Genomic DNA, 24,848 nt, shown 5'->3' with positions numbered 1-24,848 from the left:
TTTTGAATATGCAGTTTATTTTTATTCATAAAGCATACTAATGTACATGGATCTTCTTTACAAAGCAATAGTCCAAATGTTTTAAGCTATTAAGATATGTTCTTTATATTAATTACTGTAACTATGCCAGCAAATATTATCACTCACTATCACAAAAATCAAGAAAAGACAAAAACATCTTTGATTTCAGTCACTGCACTGAGATTTCTTGATGTTTCTGGCAGTGGCTCTTGAGCCGACAGTCACTTCACATGTCAGATCTTTGTCTTTCTCCCACTCTGAGCTCTCAGTGGTGAAATAACTGCTCATTTTGAATTTCTCATTAGGCTGCTGTTCAGCAGAGCTTGTGAAGACACCATCAGTAACTGAGATTCCATTGACAAGCCAACGCACATCAGCAAAACCCATGGGCATATCATTGATCAGACACACCAGAGTGATTTTACTGGAGCTTTGATCTTCACTGGATGGGAGGATGTTCACAACAGGAGGAGGAACAGCAGAATCTACACAATTATACAACAAGATTAACACATTTATAAGAAAGGAGGTTAACTTGACTGTGACACATTTTAAATATTAAATAACAATTCCGAATTACACGTTTCTCCATGTAAACAATGAACATCAATCTTTTCTTTAGTCATTTAATACAGAATTGAAGAACAGTATTATTTATTTTTAAATATTATAAATATTATTTATCTTAAAGACAGAAAACAATCTTTAGCAATTTTAATATAAATGCACAGCATCTCCATCTTTTTGACAACAAATGTAACATGCAATTTAACAGCCAGTTAGTGCTGTATAATGAATGTATGTATGTATATATATATATATATATATATATATATATATATATATATATATACTTATTCACAAATTAATAAAAAATAGATTTAAAAAAGTGAATTTAAAATCTTTCAATTCATACACAAACCGGATGATTCTTCAAAAATCAGAACTAGACCTTTTCTATTAAAAACATTCAACGGTATTTCTGGTTAATCTGTTTAACAGCTTAATCGAAACCTCTAAAAATCCCTTCATATAAAATATTTTTATAGAGCTGCATATAACATAAAAACAGTTGTAAAACACATTTAATTGAAAAATAAAACTTTATTAGTCTTTTCAATATCTTTTCAGGTTGGTTACTGGAGGATGGATAAAACTACCAATGACTAAACTGAAATTTACATATGGAGCATGTCACAGTTAATAAATGACAAGCTGGCTAACCTTTAAAAGGATTGGGTTTTTTATATTTACAAAGAAGTGTAGACTGCATGTAATACAGTGAAAATATTAAAAATTTATAATAATACAAAGATTACTCACCAGACACCATCAGTTTTGTTCCTTGTCCGAATACCACAGTGATACATTTCATATGTTCAGCCGTACAAAAACCTCCTCAGTCTCTGGCAAGCGATACAAACATTGAAACTCAAACTCAGCTTCATCTGTGAACTAAAGTATACTCATTGTAATTTTGTATGTTAGATAAACAAGTGAACACATTAAAACCACACTGGTATACATTTTAATAATAATTTTGTTACATTGATAAATATTTTGTTTGATTTTTCTTGAAAAGTCATATATATATATACACTATCTATTTTTTGTTTTGGTTTTTTACCCTGGGAAATAATGGTGTAAATGTCCAATAGCTTTATTGTAACAAAGACTGTAAGGGATGTGCCTATACAGAAATAATCTTTCAAAAATGACGGGTTTGCGGTGGTTTGAGGGTGAAATGATGCCACGACTAGTAGAAAATCAGTAGTCATGCAACCCCTACTAGAAAGTGAGACAAGTAATTCTTTTGTTTTTATCTATTGATGTGAAAAGGTCAATCATTTAATTTCTGAGAATTAAATTGAACTCTGATTCCAGAATAATCTATTAAAGTGTCGTGTACTCATAAGAAGAGCTGTGAGAATGATACAATCTACACAAACTGAAGAATTGCATTTTGATTTGTTTAGATTTTGTTTTATATGGCCCCATATTTTTAGTGTTATTACCGTGTGCTACTTTTTTATTTCCTGTTGTATTTTAGCAGTGAATGTGAGCAGTGAGGAGGTTTATGTCATGGTGTGAATCACTGTGATACCTCCTCTTTAACAGAATCATCCCAAGTGTGACAGTAATACACTGCTGAATCTCCCACCTCAACATTATTGATTATCAAACTATAATCTGATTTAGATGAATGTGTTGATGTGAATTTAGGAGCAGAGAAACCAGATCCATAAATAACTGACCTCCAGTCATGTTGAAAGTTTAACACATACTGAGGAACTCCTCCTGGAGTCTGTTTATACCATACTGCTTTATCATAAGGACCTGTCCCCAGATTACAGTTGAGAGTGACTTTCTGTCCTTTATTCACTGTGAGAACTGGAGGATTCTGAGTCACTACAGTCACACCACTGACACCTGCACAATAAAAACAACCTTTATATGAGATTGTGTTTAAAAACACTTTAAAGATGCCATTAAATGTGAGATGAGATATTGTGAACACTTACAGGTGAGAAGAGTGCAGAAAGTGCAGAATATTGTCATCATCTTGTGATTTGGTGTGTGTTGAGTGTAAAGATGAGCAGTGCTGTAGAATAATGCTGAGATGAACAGAGAGAGAGACTTTAAGACAGTAAAGAGCTCTGGGAGGGAGGAGCTACTAAAACACAAAACACTAAAGACCCGCCTACATCACAACAATATACTGCACATATCTCAACGGCACTTTCACATTTGTCATTTCATCACAAAGTGTAATGTATTGTCATCAAATTGCATTTGATATACGTACTTTGATGACTTATTTAGAAAAATGTACTTTCAAAACACTGATAAGGGAAAGGAATGAATTAATAATTGTTACAGTTACAATTATTAATACAGTGATCATTTGCATAAAAAGATCTTCAGCACTGTAGTGCACTTTACTTATCTCCATTTTAATTCTGAATTAATGTCATATGTGACAGGGCTGCTGCCTATTTATGGGCATCACTAAATAGCTTAGTTGTTGTAGTTTGTGTTATTTTAATTTCTGCCATATACAGTATAAGAATATTGATGAAAGTACATGTTATATAACACAAGATGAGTGAATATACAGTTATTGGTAGCAGTATGCTGTTTCAAATAGGCTCATATTATAAACTGTAAAATACATTGATTTTAGGCAAATGGGCAGATCTTAAACGGATCATCACAATTTGGTCATCATTTATTCACCCTCTCATTGTTCCCGTATGACTCATTTGACTCTCCCTTAAACTCTAGTGCATTTTTGGGCTGAAATTTTTTCACAATCATTTTTAAAAGCTCACCATTCACACATACTTTGGACAAATTGCCAAAAAAAAAAAAAAAAAAAAAAATCTAAGTTTTTCAGAGAACTGCCCAAATAAAAAGAAAAAAAAAATTATTCATAAATAATATAGTATGTGTTTATAATCTTATGATAAACAGAATCCTTTTGAGAAAAAATAAATAAATAAAAAATGTGTTGTCCTAACTTTGTAAACATGTAATTCTGGTTCTGTTCACTCAACCTCAATTTAAAAATGTCGAATTTTATTCCACTAGGTTGCAGAAAGCACTAGAAATTATTATTTTTTTTTTTTTCTCTATCACAATATACAGATGCCCTAAACGCATATTAGCCCTCACAGATGTGCTCGTCCATGGACATTCAGTTTAATTTTCAGTTCAAGCACCACCCTTGTTGTTTCATTGAATATCTTAGCCTCAGAGTGGACTAGAAGCTCAATGTCATTAGTGTCAATAGACACTAATCAATAGTCATCAATAGTCTCAGTGTCATGATTATTCAACACGAATGTTTTGAGGCTTTATTTTGTTATTTTAAGTAACATAAATGCAGAAGTGATGGTAATCTTCTGATTCAAAGCTTTCAAAAGGTACCTCATATGCGACTTATGTATACAAGACTTAAACGTTTTAAGCGTAAACTTTTTTGCAATATAATTTTTACTGTCAGAGTATGTACAGTATTTGATGAAGGATGCACTTATTGAACCCTAAAACATTACATTCTTTAGTATAAAGCATGAATAGATTCCAAACATACTTCTTTGGGGGGACGTGGTTATTGACCCGTGTCCTGAATATATGGCTTAATGACAATAACCACAAATAATCTGATGGTTATTGGTGGTTAAATAATCTAAATAAATAAAAGCGCAATTTAAGCACAAGAAAAAACTTTCTTGGTAAATATAGCACTTACATAAAAATAAAAAAATAAAAAACGTAAAGAAAACCCCGCCTGACTCACCTGTCTTTTAAATCCAGCATTTTTGAATATGACGTCTCCTTTGCTCCCGAGGGATTATGGGATCAAAAAGTGTCCATAGTAGGTCATCCAGGTATTTTTTGCTTACTGTTTTATGAATACTGAGGATTTGGACAAACTACTCCATTGGCATACTGCTTTTGGCATACTAATTAGTAAGGAAGTATGGATATTCGGACGCAGCATATGCCTCCAGAAAGGTAACAGGTTTGACAGTTTTAAATCCACTTTTCTCTCAGTGTGTGTGTGTGTGTGTGTGTGTGTGTGTGTGTGTGTGTGTATATGTGTGTGTAGAGAGTGGGAGAAAGAGAGAGAATTAAGATAAATTAATAGCTTTTATTACAATATATATATATTGTTTTTAACAAAATATACAAGAAAAAAACCCATGTACAATTAAAATGGTTACTTGATTTTTTTTATGTTGTGATTAGAAGAATATCTATAACAACAAAGTAAAATCTGGCAACAGATATTCATGAAGTCTTTTTTAACACATATGTACTGTATATAAGGAGCACAAATCGCACCTGTTATGTAGAATGACCCTCATGCTGTGCCTTGTTGTAAAGATGTTTGTTAATAGTATGTTTGAAATATCATTTATTTAGGTCGGCATCAACATCACAGATATCACATTTCAGAAGAACAGCTTAACTGTACGAGAGTTGGGAGACTGTATGGGGCCCATTTGGCCAAAATACTACTTAGATTGCACATCTGTTATTGTGAGTATCAATTAGTCATTCTACTCAGCAACAATCACTGCATTGTATGGTTGCCATTCAAGGGAAGATAGTAACAATCTGTTTCTTAACAGACTGAGTTTGTGTCTTTCCATTCTAAGTGAGAACAGAGAAAAATAATTTACATACAGCTAAATAAAGAACGGGGTGTTGAAGATGGTGTATCCTGAGTTAGAAGAGATGAACAGGGATATTATACTGTTAAATCACTGTTAGATCATCTGTAGACGATTTCGGTGACAATGTGGTTTCTGGCACAAAATACATATTTTCTGTTATAAATAAAACATAAAATTAAATTAAAATAATGATTCAATGAATGTGAAAACTCATCACTGTAAGTGCTCTGTTAGATAAAGAAAACAAAAACAGCTGTCATTCAAAATCCCAAAGATTTTTAACTGAAATACCAAGACTCAAAATGAAACAATCATATCATGTCAATGTAACACAATCATAGCAGCTTGTTTCAAACCCCCCCCCCCCCCCCCCCAAAACAATAAAAGACATAAAAACAATATTCTATACATTTGGACTTAGTTGGTATTATTTTAATAACACTCAGAAAATATATTTTTTAAACATTTACAGCCTGTTGGTTAATTAACACATTATGAGTTTAAATTTAAAGGCTACACTTCATTTGATAATTATATAATAATGCTTAAGTCAAACACAGATATACTAAGGCTGTGTCTCGTTTGGAAGGCTGTATGCTAGGTAGGACACATCCTTTGAAGGCTGCGGTATACCGAGTGTCCTCCTTTAAACAAGTCTCGTTTAAACAAGACAGCCTTCATAGGACAAACGGGAACGGAACGTAACATGGTTGCTATGACAGCACGCCACTCTTTAACAAGCGCGAGCGCTTCGAGTGAGAAGGGAACAAAGTCCCTTTAGAAGGGAATGTATGAGGTACATTTTAGGAGACTTATAATGATGTAAAGAGAAAAGAAAATAGATTTCACAGGTATACTTTTAGTCTAATACTTTATTTTAATTATATATTAATATAATTATACATATTATATACTCTGCACACATCTACTGAGGTACTTCAACTTAGGAATTAACATTACTTGCATTTGAACATCATATTTAAGGGCAAATTGGCATAATTTTTTTTCGACATTTCCGTTGAAGCAAAGAATTGTGGGTTGTGAGTGCCCACGAAGGATACACCTCATGCATCCTCCGAATTCCCGTGAAAGAAGGTCGCATTCAAAGTGTCCTACTCGCTTTTCTGAAACGAGACAGCTTCGATGACGTGTGCGGCCGACAAATGTGACCTCCGGAGGACGCATCCTTCCAAACGAGAAATCTGGAAAAAAAATATGCATGTTAATAAACTGTGTCATGGTAATTTTCAACCTTGAATATTTAACTCTAAACTCTAACCCTAACCTTAACAAATATTTCCTTTTAAATAAAATACAATAAAGCAAAATAAAATAAATGTCTTTGCTCCTACCAAAAAAAGATTACAAACTATAATAAAATATTTAAAAGGCAGGAAAATCAAGAGATCCTTAATAAAATGTCATGAATCTAGTTTTTAATCAAATTAATGAATAGTTATCAAAAGGTAAATCTTACTTACCAATCACATTTTGTTTTGTTTCTTGGCTGAATATTAATGTGATACATGATGTATCGTCACTCGTACAAACATCTTCTGAATTTCAGAGACACAGAACTGAAACATCTACTTGTAACTTGACCACACATTTCATCCCAGATCTCTCGTCATTAGATCTTTCAGTGATTAAGTATCATCATTTCAAGAGAAAACTTCATTGTTTGCTATAGTGTCTCATTTTGCTAACTTTTATTTGTTTGCTGATAACACACTGACAAACTCTTCTTGGAGGGATCTGTATAGCTTACCATTTAATAGACTAATCCTAAATAAAAATCACTGTCATTATTTTTCTCATTAACAATTTTCTCTCAAATTTTCACTAGTTTGATAATTTGTTCGTGTCTTTTCTTCTGTTTTTAAAAGCAGAAGTGAATGTGAGCAGTGAGAAGGTTTTTGTCATGGTGTGAATCACTGTGATACGTGCTGTTTAAAACTGTCGTCCCATATATTACAGTAATACACTGCAGAATCTCCCACATCCACATTATTGATTATCAAACCATAATTTTTGATAGATGATTTTGTTGTAAATGTGAATTTAGACGAAGGAACATTAGATCCGTACCAATGCTCGCTCCAGTCATACTTCAGAGTTAGAATGTGGTGAGCAATTCCTCCTGGAGTTTGTTTATACCATTTAATAGAGTCAGTACTTATTCCCAGATTACAGTTGAGAGTGACTTTCTGTCCTTTATTCACTGTGAGAACTGGAGGATTCTGAGTCACTACAGTCACACCACTGACACCTGCAGAATAAAAACAACCTTTATATGAGATTGTATTTAAACACTTTAAAGATGCCATTAAATGTGAGATGAGATATTGTGAACACTTACAGGTGAGAAGAGTGCAGAAAGTGCAGAATATTGTCATCATCTTGTGATTTGGTGTGTGTTGAGTGTAAAGATGAGCAGTGCTGTAGAATAATGCTGAGATGAACAGAGAGAGAGACTTTAAGACAGTAAAGAGCTCTGGGAGGGAGGAGCTACTAAAACACAAAACACTAAAGACCCGCCTACATCACAACAATATACTGCACACCAGTGTTATTATAGTTAACGAAAACTGACATAAATAATTTTTGTTTACTAAAATACATATAAAAACTGAAATTATTGGAAAAAACTGAAACTAAACTAAAATACTTTTTCATAATGCCAAAACTAACTAAAATCAAATCAAAATGATCTTGAATTCATTTTAGTTTTACTTTTTGACATAATATGATGAATATGGGCAGAGTGGAACAATTGTGGACATTTTTCTTTCCTTGACTCTTTGAATTATGATCCAGATGACACAACCTAACATTATACCTTTGAAGAAAGCTTAGGATGTCGTCTATCTAAGTCAAAAATTAAGAAATATTCAATAATGGGAAGTAGAACCTTTCAAGATCCTCTTTTGACCAAATCCCAGATGTATTTAAGCAGCAGGGCCTTCTGGTAAAGTGGGACAGAAGAAAAATTATTCTCTAGAAAATATATATATATATATATATATATATATATATATATATATATATATATATATATATATATATATTTGAAATTAATTTTGATATTTTCTTCTACACTTTCACATCATAACATTAAGTTAACTTTGACTTGTTTATAAGCTTAACTAGATTTACCTAAAATTTTTGTCATTTTCTTTACCATTGCTTTTCCCACCAGTGATCATGAAATGAGTTCTGCCACACATCCCAAAGTAAAATCATCAATTTAAAACCTCAAAATGATAAAGGGATAGTTCACTCAAAAATTAAAACACTTATCATTTACTCATCCTCATGCCATTCCAGATGTACACTATATTGCCAAAAGTATTCGCTCACCCATCCAAATAATTGAATTCAGGTGTTCCAATCACTTCCATGGCCACAGGTGTATAAAATGAAGCACCTAAGCATGCAGACTGCTTCTACAAACATTTGTGAAAGAATGGGCTGCTCTCAGGAGCTCAGTGAATTCCAGCGTGGTATTGTGATAGGATGCCACCTGTGCAACAAGTCCAGTCGTGAAATTTCCACGCTACTAAATATTCCACAGTCAACTGTCAGTGGTATTATAACAAAGTGGAAGCGATTGGGAATGACAGCAACTCAGCCACGAAGTGGTAGGCCACGTAAAATGACAGAGCGGGGTCAGCGGATGCTGAGGCGCATAGTGCGCAGAGGTCGCCAACTTTCTGCAGAGTCAATCGCTACAGACCTCCAAAATTCATGTGGCCTTCAGATTAGCTCAAGAACAGTGCGTAGAGAGCTTCATGGAATGGGTTTCCATGGCCGAGCAGCTGCATCCAAGCCATACATCACCAAGTGCAATGCAAAGCGTCGGATGCAGTGGTGTAAAGCACGCCGCCACTGGACTCTAGAGCAGTGGAGACGCGTTCTCTGGAGTGACGAATCACGCTTCTCCATCTGGCAATCTGATGGACAAGTCTGGGTTTGGCGGTTGCCAGGAGAACGGTACTTGTATAACTGCATTGTGCCAACTGTGAAGTTTGGTGTAGGGGGGGATTATGGTGTGGGGTTGTTTTTCAGGAGCTGGGCATGGCCCCTTAGTTCCAGTGAAAGGAACTCTGAATGCTTCAGCATACCAAGAGATTTTGGACAATTCCATGCTCCCAACTTTGTGGGAACAGTTTGGGGATGGCCCCTTCCTGTTCCAACATGACTGCGCACCAGTGCACAAAGCAAGGTCCATAAAGACATGGATGAGCGAGTTTGGTGTGGAAGAACTTGACTGGCCTGCACAGAGTCCTGACCTCAACCCGATAGAGCACCTTTGGGATGAATTAGAGCGAAAACTGCGAGCCAGGCCTTCTCGTCCAACATCAGTGCCTGACCTCACAAATGCACTTCTGGAAGAATGGTCAAAAATTCCCATAAACACACTCCTAAACCTTGTGGAAAGCCTTCCCAGAAGAGTTGAAGCTGTTATAGCTGCAAAGGGTGGGCCGACGTCATATTAATCCCTATGGATTAAGAATGGGATGTCACTTAAATTCATATGTGTCTAAAGGCAGATGAGCGAATACTTTTGGTAATATAGTGTACATGACTTTATTTCTTCAGCTGAACACAAATGAAGATTTTTAGAAGAATATTTCAGCTCTGTAGGTCCATACAATGCAAGTGAATGGTGACCAGAACTTTGAAGGTCCAAAAAGCACATTAATGCAGCATAAAATTCATCCATAAGACTCTAGTGGTTTAATCCATGTCTTCTGAAGTGATTTAATCTGTTTTGGGTAAGAACTGACCAAAATGTAACTCTTTTTTTCACTGTACATCTTGCAATTGCAGTCTACAGGAACAATCATGATTTCAAGCTCGATTACACTTACTAGTGCAGTTCGCAGAGTGCCAGATGGCGCTGGGAAATATAATCAAGCTTGAAATCATGATTGCCAAGGAGACTACTGATGTCAAGATTTATAGTAAAAAGGGACTTAAATATTGATCTGTTTCTCACACACACCTATCATATCGCTTCTAAAGACATGGATTTAACCACTGGAGTCAAATTGATTACTTTTATGCTGCCTTTATGTGCTTTTTGGAGCTTCGAAGTTTTGGCCCCATTGACTTGCATTATATGGACTTACATAGCTGAAATATTCTTCTAAAAATCTTCATTTGTGTTCAGCAGAAGAAAAAGAAAGTCACACATCTGGGAAGGCATGAGAGTGAGTAAATGATTAGAGAACTTTAATTTTTTGGGTGAACTGTTCCTTTAATTATATACTCTCCAAAGATTAGTTTAGTAATGATTTATAATAATTTAATTAAATACATATGGATACAATGTGGATCAAGCTTGAATGTCTTTTGTCACTTTGCCCATTTTCACCCTATATTATAAAATTTGCAACATTTACAATCCACATTAAACATGAAAATACCACTAGATAGACGTAACACAAAACTGCCCAGAGAAATATAATGATGTTACACTTTTTAATTACACCACTAAATGCTCAGCTTTGGCAGCCATAAAAAATATTAAAACTAAAATTAAAATGAACTAAACTGAAACTAAAAAACATTAAGAAAACTAAAACTAAACTAAAACTAACAGACACACTGTGAAAACTAACGAAAACTAAACTAAATTGTAATGGCAAATTGAATAGAAAATAGAAATAAAAACTAAATTAAGAATCCAAAACTATAATAACACTGCTGCACACACCTCAACTGCACTTTCACATGTCAAACTGCATATTTATTTGTCATTTGAGTATAATGCATGTAGAAAATTACATTCATTTGGTCTATTCTATTAAACAGACTTGTATGATGTTGAAAAAGTATAATAAATCAGGGATTAAAATGTCAATATGGTGATCACTGATTTACAAAAATATATAATAACAGCAAGATATGTTTACTGTTTCACTGTTTCAACTTCTTCAACTTCAGATATTTTTACAATTTCACTGTTTCAAATAAAATTATAATTTCAGTCTCAAAATGTATGAAATCCTCATGTTTTCTGCAACTTTGTGTCAGGTATGGGACTATCCCATAGGGGGTTGTGATTACATATGTTGAGCTGCTAGATGTGTGTTGGGGAGGCATGTTCACAGAGGTCCTTCAGCTCTCTCTTCTGCACTTTAATGACATCTGTTTTATTCACATAATATGTTACAATTCTGACAATGGAACTCAAATTCATTAATAAAATGAATTCAAAAAGACATTCATCAAGACGTTTAAATTTTGTCTGGATGTAAAGTGCATTTATTTGGACTAACTGGCTGAATTTAAACCATCCATCAAAAGAATCCTGGCTATTATATGAATGAAACAAAGATTTAATTCAGTAATTATAAACATTGTGCATATCTTACATTGAATATGAATTAAAGAACTTGAGATGAAGAGGTTTTTCAAGTTGTCTAAAAGCAGAAGTGAATGTGAGCACTGAGGAGGTTTTTGTCATGGTGTGAATCACTGTGATACGTTCTCACTAACAGAGCTGTCCCATGTGCCACAGTAATACACTGCTGAATCTCCAATCTCAACATTATTGATTATCAGCTGATAGTCAATATTTGATTTGGCTTTAGATGTGAAGCGGTTGGAGGAAAAACTGTCACCGTACTTGTCAGGGGAGCCGTGTGAATGATAGTATCTCAACACAAACTGAGGAGTTGCATTTGGAAGCTGTTTATACCAGAATACGTAATTGCTTTCATCTTTTGCTATATTACAGTCCATGATGACAGAGTTTCCCTTTTGTTCTGTCAGTACTGAGGGTTTTTGTGTGAGTACTTTAACAGAACTGACACCTGCAAATTGATAAGAAATGTGAAAAATCTTCATTTCATCCCCATGACTCTGAGAGAAGAACATGTAAAGAGTGAAATGTGTAACTTACACGACAGAACAGTGAGGAGAGTGTAGAATATGATCAGCATCTTGTCTGTATGATGAGCAGTTTGAGTTTAGTGGAGAGATGAAGAGAATAAGAGACGATCGCATGAGACTCATAAAGACAACTTGAGGAAGAGAAACTCTGAAAGAGGAGGGGTCATCACAATTCAGCCAATCGTTTCATCCTTATAATAAAAATAATATTATTTGTTAATTCTGACATTAAAACATCAAATGTTAACATTCTTTCTGCTAAAAAAAATAGATACAAAATGTTCAAAAATATAAAAATGAATCATTTAAAAGCATCACATTAATAATTTCAACCAACGAGCTGCTGAATATTAAATACAAAGAAAAAAAAGGAAACAAAAATCATTCAATCAATCAAATTTACCACCAGGATTACGAGACGCATACAAATGTACACCTACAACCTACTGGAGTATACTTGTTCCTTTAAGTATTTATGAATATGGTTTCTGTCCATTTTCTTTCAAATTCCTCAACAGTAGAAACCCTCTTCACTATATCTGTCAGATAAAGAGGTGAAGACATTGTAAAGACGAATTGATGTCTGGAGCATCATATACTCATACAGTTCTTTGGGTGTGTGCTTAATGATATATTGATATTTCTATTATTTATTGTATGTTATTAATGACTCATATTTTTCTGACACTATAACTATCTGCTTCTTAACAGACTGAGTTTGTGTTTTTCCATTCTGAGTGAGAACAGAGAAAAATAATTTACATACAGCTAAATAAAGAATGGAGATTTGTGGCAGGTGTATCCTGAGCGAGAAGAGATGAACAGAAATATTTCACTGTTAAATCAATGTTGTTATTATAATGTATGTAGATGACTTCTGTGACCATGTGGTTTCTGCCTGAAAATACATATTTTCTAGTTATAAATGAATCATGAGATTTAATTAAAATAACGATTCGATGAATGTGAAAGTGCTCTGTCAGATTAAGAAAAATGAGAACCATTGAAGACAGAAAAACAATATTTGGACTTAGTTGATAGTATTTCCAAGAACACTCAGACTTTGAAATAGTTTTCTTGGAGAATTTTGATCCCACTGACACTTCACATGAGAAATGCACATTATCGGTATTAACAAAAATAAAGCCAAAATGGAGAAACCATGTGTGAAAAACTAAGTACACCTTATGATTCAATAGATTGTAGAATGGCCTTTAGCAGCAATAACTTCAAGTAATCGTTTTCTGTATGACTTTATCAGTCTCTCACATTGTTTGAGGAATTTTGTCCCACTCTTCTTTACAACATTGCTTCGGTTCATTGAGGTTTGCAGGCATTTGTTTATGCACAGCTCTCTAAAGGTACCGCCACAGCATTTAAATCAGGTTGAGGTCTGAACTTTGACTGGGCCATTGCAACACCTTGATTCTTTTCATTTTCAGCCATTCTGTTGTAGATTTGCTGGTGTGCTTGGGATCATTGTCCTGTTGCATGAACCAATTTCAGCCAAGCTTTAGCTGTCAGAGTGATGGCCTCACATTTGACTCTAGAATACTTTGGTATACAGAGGAGTTCATGGTCAACTCAATGACTGCAAAGTGCCCAGGTGCTGTGGCTGCAAAACAAGCCCAAATCATCATCCCTCCACCACCGTGCTTGACAGTTGGTATGTTTGTGCTGATATGCTGTGTTTGGTTTTCGCCAAACGTGGCGCTGTGCATTATGGCCAAACATCTCCACTTTGGTCTCATCTGTCCAAAGGACATTGTTCCAGAAGTCTTTTCCAGATGCAACTTTGCAAACCTAAGCCGTGCTGCCATGTCCTTTTTAGAGAGAAGAGACTTTCTCCTGGCAACCTTTCCAAACAAACCATACTTGTTCAGTCTTTTTCTAATTGTACTGTCATGAACTTCAACATTTAACATGCTAACTGAGGCCTGTAGAGTCTGAGATGTAACTCTTGGGTTTTTTGCAATTTCTCTGAGCATTGCACGGTCTGACCTTGGGGTGAATTTGCTGGGACGTCCGCTCCTGGGAAGATTGGCAACTGTCTTGAATGTTTTCCACTTGTGAATAATCTCTCTTACTGTATAATGATGGACTTTAAATTGTTTGGAAATGGCCTTATAACCCTTCCCAGATTGATGGGCAGCAACAATTGCTTCTCTAAGATCATTGCTGATGTCTTTCCTCCTTGGTATTGTGTTAACACACACCTGAATGCTCCAGACCAGCAAACTGCTAAAACTTCAGCTTTTATAGAGGTGGTCACACTTGCTGATGATCATTAATCAAGGGCATTTGATTAGCAGCACCTGGCTACTACTTAGCCTCTTAATTCCTATGGAAGCAGTAAGGGTGTACTTAGTTTTTCACACATGGCTTCTCCATTTTGGCTTTATTTTTGTTAAATAAATCATGACATTGTGTAATATGTCATGTGTTGTTGTTCATCTGAGGTTGTATTTACCTCATTTTAAGACCTGCTAAGTACCAGATGATTTTTATTATGTCCTGATACGTAAACTATAGAATTCAAGGAGGGTGTACTTTCTTTTTCCCATTACTGTATATTACATCCGGAAATAAAATCTAGAAAATATTTGTTTCAACCAATTTATTAATAAAATGTTTATTTTCAACTTAAATCTAACTGTGAATATTTTAACCCTATCCTTAACAAATATTTTCTATAAAGTAAAATACAACAAAGCAAAATAAAATATTTCTTTCCTCCTCTCACAATTTTTTTGAATTATAATGAAATATTTAAAAAGCAGGAAAATCAAGAAAGCTTAAATAAAATCTCATAATGAAAGTTTTTACTACAAAATGACAATATGACAATAAATTATGTGAATGAATGAACAGCAATCAAAAGATAAATCTTACTTACCGATCACATTCAGATCAAATGTATGTTAGTAAAGATAATAGTGACAAGTGCAGTTTAATTTACGCAGTTCGGATACGATAAATGTCGTGAATTAATTATTTACTGTAATTCATGTCTTTGAAATGTATTTTCAGGCTATTTGTCATGTCTCTTTAAAAATGTAAACGCCCCTATGCCAAAAGAGAGTTTAGCACACATCATTGTCACTGCGTGCTCTGCTAACCTTCAGTTTAGTACAGCTCACAAGGGTATCCGCATGTCATTACAAAGTATTAATATGTATTAAATCAATTTGGTGATAATTAAGGCAATTAAAAAGTATTAAAAAGTTGAGGTATTTTTTGTTTTATTTTGTTTTAACATTTCCCTTCTTGGGTCGTAAGGTTGAATGAAAACCTTCCACGCCTCGCAGATAGCAGCAAGATTGGGCGCGCGATTTTCACTTGTGTGTGAGCGTTCAGTGTATATAAAGCCCCATTCACACCTCCAGCGACATCGCACAAGACAGCGACAACATCCCATTTATTTTCAATGAGAGCACAGCGACTTCCGGCAACACGAGCTGTCATGACCGTTGGTGACAGAGATCGCTGTGGGGAGCGACAGGACAAGATGAGACAATTTCAACTTCATGCAAATGACGAGCGACATTCGCGAGCGACTACCAATGAGAGTGAAGACAGAGGAGCTTACTTATCACATTAAAACCACAGCAGAGAAACTCAAGGAGCAGTTTGTCTTTAATTTCTTTGTTTCCACCAGACTATTTCAGTGCAAATAGCTGCACTGTGTGATAGGTATTTACACCTAGTACAAACAGTCACTCTATGAAAATGATGATGATAATAATAATAATAATAATAATGTTATATTATTGAAGTTTCTAATGTTTCCATCATTAATACACTGCGAAAAGCACAGGCGAAAGCATCTTTACAGAATGCGCATGCGCGAGAAGTTGACGAGAGAAGGATCCCTTCTAGACACGACCAATAAAAGACCCACTTTGAATGAACAAATTTTAAAATTAATACGGACATGAATTACAATGTAAAAATAAAATATTTTACAACAGACTATTTTAGGACATCCTAAAATATAGTGAAATTAACATTATATTCATATGCTTTACAAAAAAATACAAATAATTAAAGATACATTTTAATATCTGCTATGTAGTTAATTGTAAAACTGTACATATCAAACACAGTCTTGCAAACAAAAGACAACTATGTTTGTGATATCTGGTGGATATAGGCTATATCTGATATCTGTTGAAAAGTCTGCAATCTGTCTGCAATGCATTTGCTCATATGAGAATGTGAAGTTGTTTTCCCCCCTCTTGCCTTAAAGCAGAAGTGAATGTGAGCACTGAGGAGGTTTTTGTCATGGTGTGAATCACTGTGATACCAGCTCCTTGGCAGAGTTGTCCCATGTCTTACAATAATACACTGCTGAATCTCCCACCTCAACATTATTAATTATCAAACTATAATCTGATTTAGATGAATGTGTTGATGTGAATTTAGGAGCAGAGAAACCAGATCCATAAATAACTGAGCTCCAGTCATGTTGAAAGTTTAACACATACTGAGGAACTCCTCCTGGAGTCTGTTTATACCATCTAGCAGAATTTATAACTGTCCCCATATTACAGTTGAGAGTGACTTTCTGTCCTTTATTCACTGTGAGAACTGAAGGATTCTGAGTCACTACAGTCACACCACTGACACCTGCAGAATAAAAACAACCTTTATATGAGATTGTGTTTAAAAACACTTTAAAGATGCCATTAAATGTGAGATGAGATATTGTGAACACTTACAGGTGAGAAGAGTGCAGAAAGTGCAGAATATTGTCATCATCTTGTGATTTGGTGTGTGTTGAGTGTAAAGATGAGCAGTGCTGTAGAATAATGCTGAGATGAACAGAGAGAGAGACTTTAAGACAGTAAAGAGCTCTGGGAGGGAGGAGCTACTAAAACACAAAACACTAAAGACCCGCCTACATCACAACAATATACTGCACATATCTCAACGGCACTTTCACATTTGTCATTTCATCACAAAGTGTAATGTATTGTCATCAAATTGCATTTGATATACGTACTTTGATGACTTATTTAGAAAAATGTACTTTCGAAACACTGATAAGGGAAAGGAATGAATTAATAATTGTTACAGTTACAATTATTAATACAGTGATGATTTGCATAAAAAGATCTTCAGCACTGTAGTGCACTTTACTTATCTCCATTTTAATTCTGAATTAATGTCATATGTGACAGGGCTGCTGCCTATTTATGGGCATCACTAAATAGCTTAGTTGTTGTAGTTTGTGTTATTTTAATTTCTGCCATATACAGTATAAGAATATTGATGAAAGTACATGTTATATAACACAAGATGAGTGAATATACAGTTATTGGTAGCAGTATGCTGTTTCAAATAGGCTCATATTATAAACTGTAAAATACATTGATTTTAGGCAAATGGGCAGATCTTAAACGGATCATCACAATTTGGTCATCATTTATTCACCCTCTCATTGTTCCCGTATGACTCATTTGACTCTCCCTTAAACTCTGGTGCATTTTTGGGCTGAAATTTTTTCACAATCATTTTTAAAAGCTCACCATTCACACATACTTTGGACAAATTGCCAAAAAAAAATAAAATAAAAAAAATCTAAGTTTTTCAGAGAACTGCCCAAATAAAAAGAAAAAAAAAATTATTCATAAATAATATAGTATGTGTTTATAATCTTATGATGAACAGAATCCTTTTGGGGGGGGGGGGCATTTTTTGACCTAACTTTGTAAACATGTAATTCTGGTTCTGTTCAATCAACCTCAATTTGAAAAGTCTCATTTTATTCCACTAGGTGGCAGAAAGGACTTTTTTTTCTCTCTCTCTATCACAGTATACAGATCTGAAATGTAGGTGGTGCCCTAAACGCATATTAGCCCTCATAGATGTGTTCGTCCATAGACATTCAGTTTAATTTTCAGTTCAAGCACCACCCTTGTTGTTTCATTGAATATCTTAGCCTCAGAGTGGACTAGAAGCTCAATGTCATTAGTGTCAATAGACACTAATCAATAGTCATCAATAGTCTCAGTGTCATTAGAAAGTGGTGATCCTTCCCTTTGTGATGATATAAGACATTTTATCATCAATAGTCAAAAACATAATTTTTGATGATTTGTTTTGCATGCTTTTTCTTCTGGATGGCATTTTGTTCTGGACATCTAAGATATGACATTATATTTTTCAGCCAAGCAAGCTCTCTGACAAGTAAACAATGGCTCATTTTTTAGAGAATTTCCTAAGGTAAAAGCAGATAGAATGTGTTTTGGGTTTACAGCTATTTGGGGCTTACAGCAGCAGTTATTGGAGCATAAAAGAGACATTTGTATTTGATGACTTACTGAAATCATATTTCACTTTGTGAATCTTATGAAAATCTTTTGAACTGTGGTATTAGGGCAACAAAATTAACTGTACATTCACATTCCTGAGAATGAGAGCTTTCGTTAGATATTTGACTTGTCCATTTATGTGCTAAGTGAAGGACTTTTATTTGTATAAATATTTCTACCCATTACCTCTGCGGGGCGCTAATTTTCAACACGAATGATTTGAGGCCTTATTTTGTTATTTTAAGTAACATAAATGCAGAAGTATTTGCCTGTATTTTACTGTTGTTGACACCATGCCAAGGGGCTGCCATGTCGCAACATGAAGATTTAAAAAAAAAGCAGTTCTTAATGCGAAGCCGCTCCCCTCTCCTCCCGCCATACTCCATCTGCAGCTCCCGAGGAAATGCACGAGGGAGGCGCACAAAGAGTTTGAAGCTGATTTTTCACCAGCTTAAGCCATGCATCTCTTCTCTTTTTTAATCAAAATCAATGGCTGTAATCATTCTGAACACACTATATGACACTGCAGGGGAATTACAGGAAAGGCTCTTTGAACTAGTGTGTGAAATGAAGACCAGGAGTCAAAAGTTGCAATTAATTGAAGAAGATTTACTGTAGAAAGATTGTTTGCAGTTTCAAAGGCAGAAGTCAGCATGAGAAAAATCATGTTCGTAGAAGGCTTCCTTTTCAGCTTCAAGATAAGGTAACAATTCTACTTAAATCAAAAGGTCCATCTACGCCTACGAGAGCCCCCGCGACAACTTTGCCATCGGATTGCTCAAGTCCGGTGCTTCTATACAAATTTTCTGAGGCAAAATTACATAACAGAAAATAATTTGTAAAACAAACGCCAGCCAATAGGCAGAATAAACACAAAGAACGTGTAGATTAATTCAACTGTCTTGAAGGTGTGTTCCTCCACAAAACAAATTCCAACTGATATAAAGCCATTCGGTTTCCTCGGACAGACAAACAAGTGTTCAGTGAGCTGGCTGTTTATGAGTGCAGCAGATGACATAATCATTCCAATGTCCCGTAAAAATACTCCACAAAATAGAAAGAGAAAGAGAGAGAATTAAGATAAATTAATAGCTTTTATTACAAAATATATATTGTTTTTATCCAAATATACAAGAAAAAAACCATGTACAAATAAAATGGTTACTTGATTTTTTATGTTGTGATTAGATGAATATCTATAACAACAAAGTAAAATCTGGCAACAGATATTCATGAAGTCTTTTTTACACATAGAGTACTGTGCAAAAGTTTTAGGCACTTGGGAAAAATGTTGCATAGTGAGGATGTCTTCAAAAATAATGACATAAATAGATTTCATTGATCAATTAACATCATACAAGTCCGGTAAACATAAAAAAATCTATATCAGTATTTGGTGTGACCACCTTTACCTTCAAAACAGCACCAATTCTCCTAGGTACACCTGGATACAGTTTTTCTTGGTTGTTGGCAGATAGGATGTTCCAAACTTCTTGGAGAATTCACCACAGTTCTTCTGTCTATTTAGTCTGTCTCAATTCCTTCTGTCTCTTTATGTAATCTCAGACTGACACGATGTTCAGTGGGGGCTTTGCGGGGGCCATGACATCTGTTGCAGGGCTCCCTGTTCTTCTATTCTAATCTTTTCTATTTGCAAATGTAATGTTTGTGAGTCTAACATTTATATTTCCTATTGACACTAAAGCTGAAGATATAAATAAACGTTTTAAGACAAATGCTTTTGTGAAACATCTTATGTGCCTAAGACTTTTGCACAGTACTGTATGTACTGTATATAAAGAGCACATATCACACCTGTTTTGTAGAATGACCCTCATGCTGTGCCTTGTTGTAAAGATGTTTGTTAATAGTATGTTTGAAATATCATTTATTTAGGTCGGCATCAACATCACAGATATCACATTTCAGAAGAACAGCTTAACTGTACGAGAGCTGGGAGACTGTATGGGGCCCATTTGGCCAAAATACTACTTAGATTGCACATCTGTTATTGTGAGTATCAATTAGTCATTCTACTCAGCAACAATCACTGCATTGTATGGTTGCCATTCAAGGGAAGATAGTAACAATCTGTTTCTTAACAGACTGAGTTTGTGTCTTTCCATTCTAAGTGAGAACAGAGAAAAATCATTTACATACAGCTAAATAAAGAACGGGGTGTTGAAGATGGTGTATCCTGAGTTAGAAGAGATGAACAGGGATATTATACTGTTAAACCACTGTTAGATCATGTCATTTTCTTTACCATTGCTTTTCCCACCAGTGATCATGAAATGAGTTCTGCCACACATCCCAAAGTAAAATCATCAATTTAAAACCTCAAAATGATAAAGGGATAGTTCACTCAAAAATTAAAACACTTATCATTTACTCATCCTCATGCCATCCCAGATGTATATGACTTTATTTCTTCAGCTGAACACAAATGAAGATTTTTAGAAGAATATTTCAGCTCTGTAGGTCCATACAATGCAAGTGAATGGTGGCCAGAACTTTGAAGGTCCAAAAAGCACATTAATGCAGCATAAAATTCATCCATAAGACTCTAGTGGTTTAATCCATGTCTTCTGAAGTGATTTATTCTGTTTTGGGTGAGAACTGACCAAAATGTAACTCCTTTTTCACTGTACATCTTGCAATTGCAGTCTACAGGAACAATCATGATTTCAAGCTCGATTACACTTACTAGTTCAGTTCGCAGAGTGCCAGATGGCGCTGGGAAATATAATCAAGCTTGAAATCATGATTGCCAAGGAGACTACTGATGTCAAGATTTATAGTAAAAAGGGACTTAAATATTGATCTGTTTCTCACCCACATCTATCATATCGCATCTAAAGACATGGATTTAACCACTGGAGTCAAATTGATTACTTTTATGCTGCCTTGATGTGCTTTTTGGAGCTTAAAAATTTTGGCTCCCATTGACTTGCATTATATGGACTTACAGAGCTGAAATATTCTTCTAAAAAATCTGCTGTAGAGCCAAGGAGGGTGGGGCCGGGCTGTAATGATGCACGCCCGGTCCCCAATCAGCCTGATGGGGTGCGCAAGGGATAAAGGTGGCCAGGGACGACAGTTCGAGAGAGAGAGAAATACAGGCAGCTGTACTGTGTGTTTATGGTTGTGTGTTTTTGTTTAAGTTATTTATTAAATTATTATTTAAGTTGTCAAGCCAGTTCTCACCTCCTCCTTTCCACTGAACCCCCTTACACTGGTGCCGAAACCCGGGAAGGAGGAGGGATTCCCATCGCAGAGTCCTCGACACTGCTGTCCACCCAGGGGAGTGCCACTGCCATCCGATGGGGGACGGAGTAGCCCGACCACCCGGATGCAGGGAACGGCCGCCGTCCATGATGCGAGTGGGGACGGGACTCCCCGACCACCTGGAGTGAGGGAGCCGCTGCCGGGGGTGGAGGTGTGCCCTGCCGTCCCCCGGGAATGCGGAGGGGTCGAGAGAAGACTGCCGTCCGCCTGGAGTGGTAGGGCCACTGCCAGGGGCGGAGGAGTGTCCCCACGGGATGCCGGGAACGCGGAGGGGCGTTCTGTCCGCTGGGGGTTGGAGGTCTGACTCCGGTCCGCCCGGGGAGGAGCAGCTGCCGTCCGCCTGAGAGGGTGGTGGAGTGATCGAGGACCATGCAACGGCGCATCAGAGAACCGGTGAGTTTCTTTTTCTCTCTCTCCTCTCTCTCTCTCTGTCGCTCTTTGTTGGCCTTTCCCTCGCCTATTTTGTTTTGTTGTCGTTGTTCTTCCCCTCCTGTCTCCTCCCAGGTCGAGGAAGGCGGGGATGACCCGCCGGTAGTCAGGGCGCAAGGCACTCCCCCCGGAGAGGAAGGGGGGATGTACGTCATGCCAGGGGCTCCCCGGGCCTGAGGCAACGCCGGGAGGAGTGTAGAGCCGAGGAGGGCGGGGCCGGGCTGGAATGACGCACGCCCAGTCCCCAATCAGCCTGATGGGGCGCGCAAGGGATAAAGGCGGCCGGGGACGACAGTTCGAGAGAGAGAGAATTACAGGCAGCTGTACTGTGTGTTTATTGTTGTGTGTTTTTGTTTAAGTTGTTTATTAAATTATTATTTGTCAAGCCAGTTCTCGCCTCCTCCTTTCCACTGAACCCCCTTACATCTGCATTTGTGTTCAGCAGAAGAAAAAGAAAGTCACACATCTGGGAAGGCATGAGAGTGAGTAAATGATTAGAGAACTTTAATTTTTTGGGTGAACTGTTCCTTTAATTATATACTCTCCAAAGATTAGTTTAGTAATGATTTATAATAATTTAATTAAATACATATGGATACAATGTGGATCAAGCTTGAATGTCTTTTGTCACTTTGCCCATTTTCACCCTATATTATAAAATTTGCAACATTTACAATCCACATTAAACATGAAAATACCACTAGATAGACGTAACACAAAACTGCCCAGAGAAATATAATGATGTTACACTTTTTAATTACACCACTAAATGCTCAGCTTTGGCAGCCATAAAAAATATTAAAACTAAAATTAAAATGAACTAAACTGAAACTAAAAAACATTAAGAAAACTAAAACTAAACTAAAACTAACAGACACACTGTGAAAACTAACGAAAACTAAATTAAATTGTAATGGCAAATTGAATAGAAAATAGAAATAAAAACTAAATTAAGAATCCAAAACTATAATAACACTGCTGCACACATCTCAACTGCACTTTCACATGTCAAACTGCATATTTATTTGTCATTTGAGTATAATGCATGTAGAAAATTACATTCATTTGGTCTATTCTATTAAACAGACTTGTATGATGTTGAAAAAGTATAATAAATCAGGGATTAAAATGTCAATATGGTGATCATTGATTTACAAAAATATATAATAACAGCAAGATATGTTTACTGTTTCACTGTTTCAACTTCTTCAACTTCAGATATTTTTACAACTTCACTGTTTCAAATAAAATTATAATTTCAGTCTCAAAATGTATGAAATCCTCATGTTTTCTGCAACTTTGTGTCAGGTATGGGACTATCCCATAGGGGGTTGTGATTACATATGTTGAGCTGCTAGATGTGTGTTGGGGAGGCATGTTCACAGAGGTCCTTCAGCTCTCTCTTCTGCACTTTAATGACATCTGTTTTATTCACATAATATGTTACAATTCTGACAATGGAACTCAAATTCATTAATAAAATGAATTCAAAAAGACATTCATCAAGACGTTTAAATTTTGTCTGGATGTAAAGTGCATTTATTTGGACCAACTGGCTGAATTTAAACCATCCATCAAAAGAATCCTGGCTATTATGTGAATGAAACAAAGATTTAATTCAGTAATTATAAACATTGTGCATATCTTACATTGAATATGAATTAAAGAACTTGAGATGAAGAGGTTTTTCAAGTTGTCTAAAAGCAGAAGTGAATGTGAGCACTGAGGAGGTTTTTGTCATGGTGTGAATCACTGTGATACGTTCTCACTAACAGAGCTGTCCCATGTCTCACAGTAATACACTGCTGAATCTCCAATCTCAACATTATTGATTATCAGCTGATAGTCAATATTTGATTTGGCTTTAGATGTGAAGCGGTTGGAGGAAAAACTGTCACCGTACTTGTCAGGGGAGCCGTGTGAATGATAGTATCTCAACACAAACTGAGGAGTTGCATTTGGAAGCTGTTTATACCAGGAGGTGTAATAGCCTTCATCCTTTGCTATATTACAGTCCATGATGACAGAGTTTCCCTTTTGTTCTGTCAGTACTGAGGGTTTTTGTGTGAGTACTTTAACAGAACTGACACCTGCAAATTGATAAGAAATGTGAAAAATCTTCATTTCATCCCCATGACTCTGAGAGAAGAACATGTAAAGAGTGAAATGTGTAACTTACACGACAGAACAGTGAGGAGAGTGTAGAATATGATCAGCATCTTGTCTGTATGATGAGCAGTTTGAGTTTAGTGGAGAGATGAAGAGAATAAGAGACGATCGCATGAGACTCATAAAGACAACTTGAGGAAGAGAAACTCTGAAAGAGGAGGGGTCATCACAATTCAGCCAATCGTTTCATCCTTATAATAAAAATAATATTATTTTATAAAGAGCTTTCGCATTCTTAATTATTTTAGACATGAAACATCATTTTGCTGATAATGTCTGCTATTTTTCTAGTAATAAATATATGAATTTAGTAGTATAAATGGATCAATAGTCCTATTAAATCTGTGCAAAATATAAAAATTAGTAGTTTTCAAAGCATCAAATATATAATAACTGAGCTGCTTAATATTAAAATAGAAATGTATTATGGAATCATCTAAATGTAGCACCAGAATTTCAAGAATTTCCTAGAGTGTGTGTTGATGAGCTGTTCTTCAGATATAAAGCATTTCACTACATATTTTTTCATTTAAGT

General features: G+C 35.6%; 2 protein-coding genes across 17 annotated transcripts; both read right to left on the bottom strand.

Annotated features, from left to right (window-relative positions):
• LOC127451316 (immunoglobulin kappa light chain-like) lies at positions 1-24,532 on the bottom strand. Of its 16 annotated transcripts, none has more exons than XR_007899087.1 (7): positions 24,324-24,531; positions 16,832-16,924; positions 16,570-16,739; positions 12,121-12,260; positions 2,544-2,636; positions 2,277-2,451; positions 1,345-1,427 (listed from the first exon to the last, which is right to left on the bottom strand). XR_007899087.1 is itself a non-coding variant. In XM_051715893.1 (6 exons), exons 2-6 carry the CDS (start codon positions 12,158-12,160, stop codon positions 187-189), a joined length of 813 nt encoding a protein of 270 aa, XP_051571853.1. In that variant the 5' UTR covers positions 12,161-12,260; positions 16,570-16,705; the 3' UTR covers positions 1-186. The 16 variants fall into 16 exon arrangements, 12 of the variants coding, with proteins under 12 accessions (XP_051571853.1, XP_051571851.1, XP_051571854.1 ...); XR_007899086.1 differs by lacking the exon at positions 2,544-2,636 and adding an exon at positions 7,567-7,659 and having other exon boundaries at positions 1,345-1,476; positions 24,324-24,525; XR_007899085.1 differs by having other exon boundaries at positions 1,345-1,476; positions 24,324-24,525.
• LOC127451318 (rho GTPase-activating protein 17-like) lies at positions 21,434-23,900 on the bottom strand. The gene is made up of 2 exons (XM_051715905.1): positions 23,794-23,900; positions 21,434-23,566 (listed from the first exon to the last, which is right to left on the bottom strand). Exon 2 carries the CDS (start codon positions 22,297-22,299, stop codon positions 21,658-21,660), a length of 642 nt encoding a protein of 213 aa, XP_051571865.1. The 5' UTR covers positions 22,300-23,566; positions 23,794-23,900; the 3' UTR covers positions 21,434-21,657.
• Positions 24,533-24,848: the final 316 nt, after the last annotated feature.

Source organism: Myxocyprinus asiaticus, chromosome 14 (genome assembly GCF_019703515.2).
Source record: "Myxocyprinus asiaticus isolate MX2 ecotype Aquarium Trade chromosome 14, UBuf_Myxa_2, whole genome shotgun sequence".
Taxonomy (NCBI): Eukaryota; Metazoa; Chordata; class Actinopteri; order Cypriniformes; family Catostomidae; genus Myxocyprinus; species Myxocyprinus asiaticus.
Note: the sequence above shows the minus strand (reverse complement) of the source record. Positions and strands in the feature narration are given on the sequence as shown.

What these genes read in the sequence shown, in the direction of transcription:
- LOC127451318 (XM_051715905.1), bottom strand. Translation starts at nt 22,299, where the DNA reads ATGACGTACATCCCCCCTTCCTCTCCGGGGGGAGTGCCTTGCGCCCTG.
- LOC127451316 (XM_051715892.1), bottom strand. Translation starts at nt 24,363, where the DNA reads ATGCTGATCATATTCTACACTCTCCTCACTGTTCTGTCGT. An exon ending in TCTCCTCACTGTTCTGTCGT is followed by an intron (nt 16,925 to 24,323) that starts GTAAGTTACACA and finishes TGTTCATCTCAG; the next exon opens with CATTATTCTACAGCACTGCT. An exon ending in AACAAAACTGATGGTGTCTG is followed by an intron (nt 507 to 1,344) that starts GTGAGTAATCTT and finishes ATAATTGTGTAG; the next exon opens with ATTCTGCTGTTCCTCCTCCT.